This window comes from Arachis ipaensis, chromosome B01 (genome assembly GCF_000816755.2).
Source record: "Arachis ipaensis cultivar K30076 chromosome B01, Araip1.1, whole genome shotgun sequence".
Taxonomy (NCBI): Eukaryota; Viridiplantae; Streptophyta; class Magnoliopsida; order Fabales; family Fabaceae; genus Arachis; species Arachis ipaensis.
This window is the reverse complement of record NC_029785.2, coordinates 41819411-41832141: the sequence shown is the minus strand read 5'-3', so window position 1 is coordinate 41832141 and position 12731 is coordinate 41819411. Positions and strand designations below refer to the sequence as shown.

General features: G+C 30.9%; 1 protein-coding gene and 2 long non-coding RNA genes across 3 annotated transcripts in view; 1 reads left to right on the top strand and 2 right to left on the bottom strand.

Annotated features, from left to right (window-relative positions):
* Positions 1-7043, bottom strand: part of LOC107629549 — a 25159-nt gene extending 18116 nt beyond the window's left edge. Inside the window, exon 1 of the long non-coding RNA XR_001617976.2 lies at positions 6903-7043. This is a non-coding gene — a long non-coding RNA (uncharacterized LOC107629549). The remainder of the gene's footprint in view (positions 1-6902) is intronic.
* LOC110270875 lies at positions 3594-5375 on the top strand. Its single transcript, XR_002360569.1, has 2 exons — positions 3594-4197; positions 4848-5375. It is a non-coding gene; the product is annotated as an uncharacterized LOC110270875 (long non-coding RNA).
* On the bottom strand, positions 10169-12436 carry LOC107617788. The gene is made up of 4 exons (XM_016319661.2): positions 12135-12436; positions 11060-11331; positions 10856-10963; positions 10169-10786 (listed from the first exon to the last, which is right to left on the bottom strand). The coding sequence occupies exons 2-4, from the start codon at positions 11078-11080 to the stop codon at positions 10487-10489; spliced, it is 429 nt and encodes a 142-aa protein (XP_016175147.1). The 5' UTR covers positions 11081-11331; positions 12135-12436; the 3' UTR covers positions 10169-10486.

Genomic DNA, 12731 nt, shown 5'->3' with positions numbered 1-12731 from the left:
AGATAATTTTAAATATCATTACATATTATTAAATTTGGAATTTCATGACTAATGTATATGATAAAATAAGATAATAGAGTAGATTTTTATTTTTTTGTGCTTTCGAATATCAACATTAGTAAGTTTATATTGTTCAATCATATGCATGTATGAGTTGCTGGAGAATAATATATTAAAGTTGAGAATGATTGGATCTAACTCAATTCTAAAAATTAGTTTAATTCAATTCCAAAATTTAGTTTATGAGTTTGACGGATATCGGACATTTATATACTATTTTTGAGACGTTATTTTTAAATGATGTAAAACTTATAATATAATTAGGTCACTTATAACGTACAAAAATAAATTGATATAAAGATAAAAAAATATCGTCTCATCGATCGGTAAATAACACCTGATAGTAGTAATTCTTTAATTTATTAGGAAGTAGATCAGATTGACAGTGGCAGATTCAGATATCTCAAGACTAGCTTATAACGTTATTTAGCCGCGCTGAGAAGGTAGTAACATCGTTTGTTTTGTTGGGTTTATTTCTGTGATGGATAAGCTCCACAATTTTTTGACAAATGTGGCTCTGCTTAGCGACAAACCTTGCTTGAAATTTTATTTGCCTTAGGTGTATTTTGGGTTAAGGATTTGAGTTATCATTATAATAAATATTATACTATTAAATATAATAATCAAGTATTATTATATATGATAAATAATTTTATAATTTTTATTTATCATTTTTAATTTCTGTATCAGAGAAAAAAAAATTCTATGTGCATATGAAAGAAAGTAAAGTAGATACTAGCAAATTAAATATTATCAAATGAGTAAATGATTAAATTAGTCTTCGAAAGATTACTCATTCTTTAAATTAGTCTTTAAAAATTTTTTTTAATCAAATCTGTCTTTGAAAGATTTTAAGTTAATCATTTTAATCCTTCCGTCATTTCTGTTATTAATGACGTCAAAATTAGTTGATATAACATGTTAGGTGATACCATAACATATATCTAGTAGTTCTAATTGACAACTAATATGATAAATTTATAAAATTAGATTAAATTAATTTCAAATTGAAAAATTCTAATATTTCAAATTTTCTCTCAATCAAATTCTGATTTGACCTAATTTCATAAATTTATCATATTAATAGTCAATTAAGACTCTTATATATGTGTTATAATATCACGCTATCATTTAAGGTATCACATTAACAAATTTTGGTATCATTAACAAAAAAATAATAAAAAGCCTAATACGATTAAATTTAATTAAAAAAATTTTAAAGACTAATTTAAAAAACAAATAATCTTTCAAAAACAAATTTAAGTATTTACTAATCGTGAGATCCTGTCTAAAATTTCCCTTAACGGAACCCGATTGTCTGAAAGTGTATTACCCTATAATAAGAGCTGGCTATGCCATGACCAAGCCATCAATGGAGGGTTCTCTTTTTTTAAAGTCTACATTCTTCTGCAACACGTGTCAAACAAAGAGAAATCTCTATAAACTAACATCTGTATCTTAGAGCGACTCAATTAATTAACAATCACAAACACAATAAGCTAAAAAGAAAAAGGAAAAAGAAATTAAAAATCCATTTATACTTAATATATTGGCTTTATTTTTTTTATTTAATTCCCTTCTCATTTTTATTTTATTAAATCTTTAAAATTAGGATATCTGGGAAATTAATATAGCTAGGAACAAAAGACAAGCAATAGACTCCATTTCTCTTCGTCTTTTCATTATTTTTTCTTCACAAATAAAAAATAAAAGAAACATTATAAGAAATTAAAATACGAGTCAATTTGTAAGAACTCCAGAATAATTCTGCTGGATTTTTAGTCACTCGAGAACTATAAAAACTTTCAGGTTGGTCATTAAGCTAGCAGAAGTAGCAACATTTGATTAATGGAGAAAGAAAGTATATACTACTTAATTAATTAAATTAATTCCCTTAGACCAAGCAAATGTCATTAACTTCAAGAGTGCTATATATTGAAGGGTTCTAAAACTGAAGAAAGTTTCTAACCCTATGCAAGTTGACTTACACTTACCAAAGGACTGGGACAAATAAATTAAAGGAAGATATATTTCTAAATTACAGGTGATAATGTGCTACCATATTGTACAAAATTATTTTGAAAATTATATAAGTTTCGTTAAATAGACAATAATTTTTATAAACAATATGAACAATGAGCTTTATTAAAATTGATCTAATAAAATAAAAAAATATTTCATCTCAAATTATTTTTTAATATCTAATATTAAAATAACTATTTACACACTTAATAAATTAAACATTAAATATATATATTGTTTACATTATTTAATATTTTCATTATTTCTCAATACTTTTCTTATCTGCGATAAGGTGATGATGATCCATAAGAGCTAGGCCCCTCAACCTGCCTTTCTACGACCCGTGAACGTTGTTAAAATTGACTTCGTCTTATTGCATTTAATTTCGTCCTACGTCTACACTATATCTTAATAAAAAATAACATTATTGGTAGTGAATAGAAATTTATATTGTCAGGCTTTGTTATTAATAAACACAAAATCAATTGCACGTATTCCCTTGATAGTTTCGTTTATTATTATTTAATTTTGTTGTCTTCTTTCCACAGCTACAATGTACGTATTATATGTTCGTAATTTTAAAATTGATCATCACATGGCCATTAAGCTAACATGACTCACCTTTCTTAGATGCATGTACGCATTGCAATTTAAAGTTCGGGGCAGATCATACATGATATATTCTATACTTCTATATCGTGAGAAGTTATTATTAGAAGTAATAATTTTAGTTTTTTTTAACTATTCTCTTAATAATTATATAANNNAATTTGGCCCAATTTCAAATATATATATAATAAAAAATACTAGAGGATTATTAAAATTTATTATTTTTGGCCATAAGATAATTATTAATGTTTAATAGTGTCAAATTAAAGTAAAAAAATTGAGTTGATGGCTAAAAATAAAAATTTTGATATTTTTCTAACATTTCTCATATATAATTTACAGTAATTATTTTTAATCTATTGTTCAACTTGTTTTACAAAGTGTTTGATTGGTTGAGCTGTCTTAAAGCTTAAAAAATTTAACTTAATAAATAAATTGAAAGGTGATGATGAAGTAATCAATTATTTAATAAGTTTATTAGTCACCATTAATTTTTCTATCTTAAGGCCTGGCCTATTTCAAGTTTCAACCACTCTATTATTATTGATTAATTATAATTAATTTTTGGGACCACAACAAAAGATGCAAGCACCTTGGTCTGGCTTATTCTTCGCTTTTGAAGTTTTATTCCTAATTAACGGAAAGTTATTTGATGAGTGAAGTAGAATAATACGCATATAACTAAGTCTAATAATTTGTTGATGAGTCTTAGAACAAGATAAAGGAGCAGGTGTAATGTATAATTGTTGAATCGCATTCATTAACACAAATTTGATGCGGTATATACCTTCACATATACATATGCAAGATTCTTAAACGTTTGGATGTAGTTGACCTAATTCGTCATGCATAATTAATCTCTGAGATTAGTTGCGTTGTCTTTAGAATTTTTAAATCACTAGCGACTCATAGACAATATTAGTGAGAGATAATAATACAAACTTATCCTATTTTTAAAATAATTTCACTAAGAAATTAAGAAGGAGTCCAACCAACTTCTGCCAATTTTCATTGGGTTAGACCTAAAGTCCACCACAACAAAAATCATCCTTCCATTACCCCCTACCCTAATTCATAATACATTTTACTATTTCACCTTTTCTTCTTTTACCACAGCCTTTCATCTCCTTTCCTTCTCTATCCTATCGACAAACCTCCCTCAAATGGCAAAGCGTTGCTGATCTCCTTTTCACGCCAGCTCCATCATCTTCAACAGCACTGCTCAGCCGCCGTCTCCGTTTTCCAACTCGACAACGTTGCCATTGCATGCGAGGACGCTGTCGTCGTCAACAGCAAGTCTCATGGCTTCCTCCACTGGTTTGGACTCTGGTCAACGTCGCCACTCGGACTCATCATCTTCCCAAACTCGCGTCGTTGCGCCGCCACCTTCAACCTTCCATCGTGCCACGTCAAGTCCGCCACTGCCTCCATGACGCACCGAGACATCTCCTCTTTTTCCGTTGCGCGCTGCTGCTCGTCATTCACCACATTGGTTTCCAACAGTAGGTTAGTAGATTGTTAGGGTAGTTATAGGTAAGTTTAATTTTTTTCGAATTGAAACTGGGTTTGAATGTAAAGAGGATGTTCATTTTAATTAATAGGCAGATAGTTCTTTTCACATTAAATTGGATGTTGCATTTTATTATTTTATTGTGAAGAGATGGTCTTCAGATGATTGCGGCTGTTACTTTTTGGCTTAGATTGATGTTTCATTTGTTCTTGTACATGGATGTTTCCCAAAATTAATTTTTCAAGTTCTTCTTAAAGGTAAATGGATGTTGCTTTTTCTGGATGTCTCTCTTAAATTGTTGTAGAGGTTTGTGTTGATTATATGATTTGAACCGACTTTTGCATGTTATTGGTTCTGCTTAAATTGTTGGATTCTGCATTGACATACTCCGCTGGTTTTTTTATGTGGTTTAGGAGTTAGGGAAAAAAATTAGTTTAAATTTGCTTGAATTGAAGTTGGGTTTGAGTGTAGTTATTTAAACATGGCGCAAGGGTGAAATTTTTTCTAATTTGTTAGATGTTTCTTATCTTAATTAACAGGCGAATAGTTCTTTTCAAATTAAATTGGATGTTGCATTTTATCGTGAATAGATGGAATTTATTTGATTCTGCATGTTGTGTGATTATGTTTTAATGTTATTTTACAGAGCTCCATTATAAAAGGATCATTGGTTATATAAAAAGAACATGGTAAATTAGCCACAAGCAATAAATTCTGTCACACCGATCCAGAATACTGATGAATGATGATCAAGTAGCAAGTGCTTCTTCTATTGTGAACCTGATAGATTCATTGCAGAAACAGTATCTCAAAATCAAAGAGCATGCAAAAACCTACCCTTATATATAGGCTTCCTATATTGTTGTATATGGTGAGTTTGGTCTATGAACTACATATAGATAGAGAAAGCTTCGAAAAACTGAAGACAGAGTTAAGAATCTTCAAGAGAAACTATGGAAGTTTGTTGAAACTGAAGAATCTGATCCTTCTACTTCTAAGAATCTCCTAATTTGTCATTTTTCTGGTTTTATTATTATTTTTAAGCTTGTGCATGTTGGCTTTGAGTTTCAATTATTGTATTTCTATACATGTGTTTGAACAATTGTTGAAAGTGATTGTATTTTTCATTGAGTTCAAGAGGAAAGATGAAGAATAAAGAAAACCTTTTTACTTAGAGACTAGAAGCCAAGTATAGTATGAAGAAATCATTTCTTTTTTTCTTCTGATTTTAGTCAATCTTTTGGCTTTTATTTTCTTGATTTGGATGATAATTTCAGAACTCAGAAAAAGGGCTTTCTGGACCCGACTAAGAAATTTAAGATGTTCAAACAAAAAATACAAAATTAAAATGTTATTTGTGTGGAGGTTGTAAATTACTCTGTCTATTTAAGGTACTAATGTTTGGTATAATATATCTTTAAGTCTAAAAATCAGATATTGTTGTTCTTTTTTTTTCATTCTTTAAATTTTTTTTTAATCAAGCAACAGGATAAATACAATTTTCCCTTCTTTTGTGATACTTATAGTTACTATCAATTGAATCATCTCTACAATAAAGAATAAATACAAGTAACTTATGTTAGGTACCTAATTATTTTTGCAAAGATCTAAGTGGATATTACTTCTGTCAAGCATTAAGATGTTCTTTTTTCATACTAAATAGATGTTATTTTAATAAAAGTCATGTGAATGAAAAATAAAAAAGCTTATCCTACAAAAGTAACTATAAATTTGTCATATGCTAAGATGCAATGAAAGGAATCATAATATTCATTCAACTTATCTATACAATTTACAACATTGTAGATATAGAAATTCATCATGACCAAAAATAATACAAGAACAATCATCCATTTAGTATAAAAATAAAAATCTATTTGTTTTACAAAACACTACAACAATATAGACTATTTTTTAGGATTATTATGTGTAAAAAAAATTAAAATTCGTCAAAAAATAAATTTTGACACTATTTTAATTATGAAAATATGTTAATAAAAGTTTTGTCAAAAGTAGTATTTTTAACATATAAGTAATTGTAAAAAAAAGTTTAAATCTTATTTTGATAAATATTGGCCGTAAAAAATAATTTGTTAGAAAAATTTGAGAATATATTTTTTGTGATACTTATTAACCGAAAAAAATACTATTTATTTTGACACTTATTGACTATAAAAAATTCTCAACAAAAATTTTTAACAAAGAATGAGATGAGATCTTGAAACTGAAGAATAAACTGAGATTTTGAAGATGAAGAATGAGTAGTATGATTCTAAACTAAGAGCAATGTGATGCCAAAATTGACGGAGCTCAACGAAGAAAAGGAATAATAGAGTAAGTTGAAAATAAATGAGTGTCAAAATTGAGGAGTAATTTTCTATAATCAAATTATTTATCAAAAAAACATAGAGAATTTGACATTTGTGATATTTGTCAAAAATATATATTAATTTTTACACTTAACTATGGCTGTAAAAAAAATCATGTTAAAATAACTCTCTTTTCTTGTAGTGAAAAGAAACATGTGACGTCATTCAATTAAATTTTTACATAAATATTCAAGTTGCCTATAAAAAGAAAGATACTAAGTAGGATCAAAATAAAATACATCCAATTCTTAAAGTATTATAAAAATTCACAACTGTAACTCAAGAAAAATCTCAAAATGTATTAAAAGTATCTCAAACGGTGACATCATCACATGTGTTAAAGACATTGATTTGACAAGTGATCAAAGCTTTTATTCTCCATTGATCATAGCAGGATCGGCCCAATTTGATGCACTTCCCTTGCAAGGAATGCTTGATATATTTGTGTAGAAATTCACCTAAAAAAATTATACCGAAAAACATCAATATAAAATTAAAAAAAATCCAACTAAGAGAAAACAAAAACATCCACAATCCTATACTACACCAAAAAAATATGCATAAATGTATGCAATTACAGCAATGCACACAAAATGAAACTCACAAAGATAATAGTGCCATATGAATCCTAGCAATAGAGAATCTAAAATATAAATTATAATCTATAGATAATAAGAATGAAAATAAAGAAACTTAAGACAACAAGAAAGTTTAATTTCTTTAGTCACTTCTCCTCATAGGTAAGATGGGAAGGTTAGTACAAAAGCCAAAGGAAGATAATCATTTTCACGAAAACCATTTTAAACCCCGAAATAGGAGGTTTATAATTCATAAAGGAAAAAAAGGAAGAACATCGAATTCAGTCAATTGATCAAATTCACCAAACAAATATAAGGTGATTTAGGTGATGAGAACATTGGTGGAATAAAACACACTGCAGAAAGAATTTTAAGAACTAACAGTATTTTTTTAAGTTGTTGATGGTACTGGAGATTCATACATAGTCCTACACATATAATATATGGTGATCAACAAAGTTGCAATCGAGAAGGGAGGAGAGCTATGGCGGTGATTGCGAACCGCGAGGGGAGGAAGGTTGTGACGATGATTATGAACCGCGAGGGAAAAAGGGGTTGCGGTGGTGGTGATGAGAAATCGCGACGAGAACGGTGGTGTGGTGGTGACAAATCACGACAAAGAGCGCGCTGTAGTAGTCGGCGATGCTGCGAATTGCAACAAGAACGGCTCTGTGGTGGTGGACGGCGCTGCAAATCGCGAGGGAGGCGTTACGGTGTTTGGCGGTGGTGCAAATCGCGAGGGAGGATGGCACTCTTGAAGGACGAAGATGGCGAGAGTAGTTCGAGTGGGGATCGGATACGATCGCAGGGCGTTATCGCGATGTGGGAGAGAAAGAGAAGAATACGGCATTATGGGGTTGTTTTACAAAACTAAATTTGATTAGAAGCTGGGAGTCCACTTCTGTGATTCCCGTTGCAATTGGGTGAATGTATCACTTAAAATTTGATTTTGGCATATCAAGCCATTAATAACAAATATTCTAAATTATAATTGAATAAAACTAATTAAAATAATTATAGTTAATTGAATTGTTAAATTCTTGGCTGATTATACTTGGTTTCATATAATTTTTCTTTTTAAAATTACTAGTATAATTTTTAACTAAATCCAACTAAATTATTAGATACTTCTTTTTTTATACGTACATGTTTGTTGTATGAATGAATATAGTTACCAAAAATACTTATACGTATAACATTATTGTATAATATATATAAAAGTAGTTTTTTTATTTTACTATTATTGCTCACTTAAACTTAAAAACTTGAAAAAAGAAAATTAAACACCTTACTCTAATTCTTTTATTTTTATCTTTATTTTTTCTCTCCAATCATAGTTATCAGAACTGAATCGATAATTAACAAATATATTAATAACAATCAAGTATCAAGTATCAATTCTTAGATATAATTTATGACGCAAAAGAGATAATAAATTAGTCAATAGTACAAAATACTGTCTCAATTTAAATAAACAAGAGAAAGAGAAAAACATAACACAATCAATATATCAAATTTGGTATCCATGAGAATTCATGTTTAAAAAGATGGAAGTAAAAATAAAATGCGTTCAAGGTTTGCTATATAATTATCTTTTGTCACATATAGTAATAAGCATCATGTTGGCAGAGTAGTACGTGAGGGGCATTGCATTTACAATATGTTTTAAGTTTAATTTCTGCTATTGTTGAAGTGGACAAGTGGAGCTCCTTTGGTGGTTCGGCGGCACGCAGGTGCATCGTGGGGTCAACAACGGTTCTAAACACGAATTGATCAGTTTTCAGCGAATTTGACCATCATTGACCGGATCAACTGCAAATTCGGTCTAAATCACTAACTGAACTGATTAGACTACTAATTTATCGGTTTTTCGATCGAACCGACCGATCCAATATGGTTTTGATAACTAGGCCTCCAACCCATGATGAAAACAATCTTAAAATAAAGGAAATATGTAATTTTTTTATCTTCCATCGTCGTCATCATCATCATTCATGCACTATTGACACACATATCCATTCAAATGACAAAAGGATAAAGCAAAAGTAGAAAGTGCAAGGAGCTAATTTTTTTAATAGTCAATTTGAGTTGATTTTCTTCTTTTTTTTTTTAATAATTTCTTCCGTCTCATTTTGCCTTTCGATAGTGTTTATTTTAAGGTATTGGGACTGACATTGAAGATTGAAATTTAGTATTGTGTTTGGTAGTTAGAGATTGAAATTAAAATTTCAATTATGGAACACAAAATTTCAGTCTTTTCAGTACCTCCAAAAAGTGGGAACACAGGAAATTGAAATTTATAGGGATGGAGACTGAAACTTTAATAACATTTCTTCACAAAAATTCCTCATTCAACTTTTCAAATTTCCATTCTACCCCCTTCTTTTAAATTAGGGATTCTCCTCTCTTCGCCCTCTTCTTTGTCTCCATCCATTCCTCCCTCCATCAAAGACCCCCTTCCTTCAACTTTCTCACATTCTCTCAAATCAGCAAATTCGTCAGCACTATCCTTAATACCCTCACCAAAATTAGCAAGCTCCGCTACCTCTACACAAGCTACTCCAGCGTTTCTGACACTACACTACAAGAAAAACGTTGAGTACCATCCGATTTACTAGTGGAATAACGAAAATAATCCATCGATAAAATTTTTACTAGAGGATTTTTTGTCAGAAACAATTCGATGATATAACCCTTGCTGGTAACCAATTACCATTGGATTTTTCAATCCGACGATAACTACCAGTGGATTCTGCAACGGATTCTTTGCCTAAAAACTATTTAATTACCGACGGAAAATTTTTGCCGGTAATTTTGGCACACCACTATTTCTTTCCTGCCTAATTACTGTCAATTTTTTTTCTTGATAAATTCGACGGTAAATTCAATTTTGTTTAAAAAATTTAAACACAATTAGTGGTCAAATTCTTTTTTAAATTTAAATTTATTTTTTCACAATTAGTAGTCAAATTTTAAATAATTGAAACCAAATATGGTAAATTAAATATCAAGTGTACATATAAAATAAAAAGTCAAATAAATAAAATACAATAAAACAGTCTAGAACAAAGTTCTAATCACTAAAGATCCTGATCGTCGTTATCGTCATCTCCCTGGTCTTGCTGACGCCGACTAAGTGGTGATGTCGGTGCACCTCCAGCAGTGCCACTGCCACTAGCAGTGCCGCTACCACTGGTGCGCATTTGATCTTGGTACATCGTCATCTATTGCTCCATCCGCTAAAGCCGCTCTAGCTCCCGCCACCACTCTAGCCTGAGGCAATTTATTTCTTACATGTGTGTGAGAATCTCTTGATACCTCTTCTCAAACTGCTGCAGCTACTGGGCTTGTTGGTGAAGTCTCCAGGTGAGCTCCAACACATGTTCCCCCAAATCAACGCCATCCTCGGGATCGACGGGCCGGCTGGCGGCAAAGGCGGATGAATGTCTCAATGTGGAGGTGCGGAAGTTGTCGGCGAAGAATGATCCCAACTCGTAGACGCGATTCTTGTATGGCTTAGATGCTATCTTGCACCAAACTATGTCAGGATCGATGATTAATGTAATGGAGTTGTTGCCGTCGTCTCCAGTATGCTGAGATTGCTGGGTTGCAGCTTCCAAACTCTTCGTGTATGACTCCTGTATAACACATGTTATGATTAGGACTGCAGTTAATTGAAAACTTTATATCACATGATGTTTACTCACATAATGATTCGTAGACTGCTGATAAGCAAATCTCTCCTTATTCTCCTGCAATGTGTGAGTATACTTAAAGGACTCCACCGTCGTCACATCACGATCCAACGACTTAGACTACACATGTTGAAACAATATGTTAAATCAAATAATAATGACATTATATTTCAAAGACAAAATAAACTTAATAACAAAATGAAACAAGTTACATACTAGCCTGGCCTTTGTCTTCATGGTGAAACAAAAGGAGAAGCAGCTGTATGACTTCCTGGGGGCGGAGGTGGCGCAGTAGAAGGAGCCACGTACTTGGGGTTAAGGACCATGATGAAAGGCTAATCTTGTGCTCCAATTGCCGGTGACGTTCTAGGGGTAGTTGGAGTAGAGGGCGATGATCAAGAAGTCCAACAGGTTTCAGTAGACACCCCTCTACCCCATCCACGAAGCCGATTCATGACACCTCTGTCTGTTGTCATGTCTACAAAGAACTGAAAAACAAACACATAGGTCACAAAAATAATATAAAGTCAAACAAAGAATATTCACAAGTTAAATCAAACAAAGAAGTCAACAAGAAGCATAACGACATTCAATTATGATAATCGAATGTTTGTGAAGTGGAACGATGAATGATAAACAAAGAAGTATATCAAAGCAAAGTGCACAAACTTGATAATCAAAACAATAATCAATATAAACAAGCATAACCAAGTATATCACATTCTCATGGTGTTCCTACATCAATAGTATCAAAGAAGCACAATATTCATCTGATTTGATTTTAAAATAAACTTATATAGCACAAAGTACAAATTCTTGGTACACTTAATAAATTATAAATGTATGTTAGCTATGTTTATAAAAGAAAACAAATTGCAACAAACATCCAAAAGCACGAGAATTTGTCATTATTCATTATAAATTTCAACAATTTCATTCTCAAATCCAATTTTATATGAACTTATTGGGATTACTTAGCTCTTATCCAACAAAAGCTAATCAATATATAATGAGAGATAAGGACACTTTGGATTATATAGAGGATTCATAGGTTATTATTCATTAATATTTTAACCCCAAATTTTTCGCAATCTGCAACAAACACTTTTAAAGAACCTTGACTAGAACAACATGAATCAGGCGAAAACCAAGTTCAAAGATCCCTAACTTTACCCAACCTATTAATTAAAATTGTGTCAACAAGAACACCTTACCAACAGAAAACAATAGATAATATAAAAAGGAAACAATAAAACCTAGAAACAAAAAAACAAAAATGAAAAATAAACACCTAAAATGACGAGGAATGCTCTTGACGAGCATGACGTCGATGCTGATCTTAGTGGTGTAGGAGGCAGATGCAGGAGGCTCACTGCGACTATTCCTTCTGATGCTGTTGATGCATAAAGCTCAAACTTGCCTGAGAGAGGGCTGCCAAAGGAGGGGACTACTGCCAGAGGTGGGAAAGACAAGAGGGTTAGAGAGAGAATGAAAGATGAGAGGGTGAGGAGAGAGAGAGAGAAAGAGATTGCATTTTTAATTTGGATGTTCAATTATATGAATTTTTCGAATATCTCATATTTTTTTTAGTAAAGCTTCAATGTTCCCATGGTATTATAGGTTTTAAATTTTTATTTAGATAGTTTGTGATTTTTTAATGTGTGTTATGTCTATCATTTTTATTTTAGATATTTTAATATTTAACATAAATGAATCTGACTTGGTGATGTTTTTTAGATTACTTTTGGATATTTGATTATATGATATTTTGGATGTTCGCAATTATACAAAGTTTTATGTATTTAATTATATAGAGTATGTGGATGTTCTTTCTCCTTTATTTTTCTTTTTTTTTAATGATTTTAGAGATTTTAAATTTCTAATATTT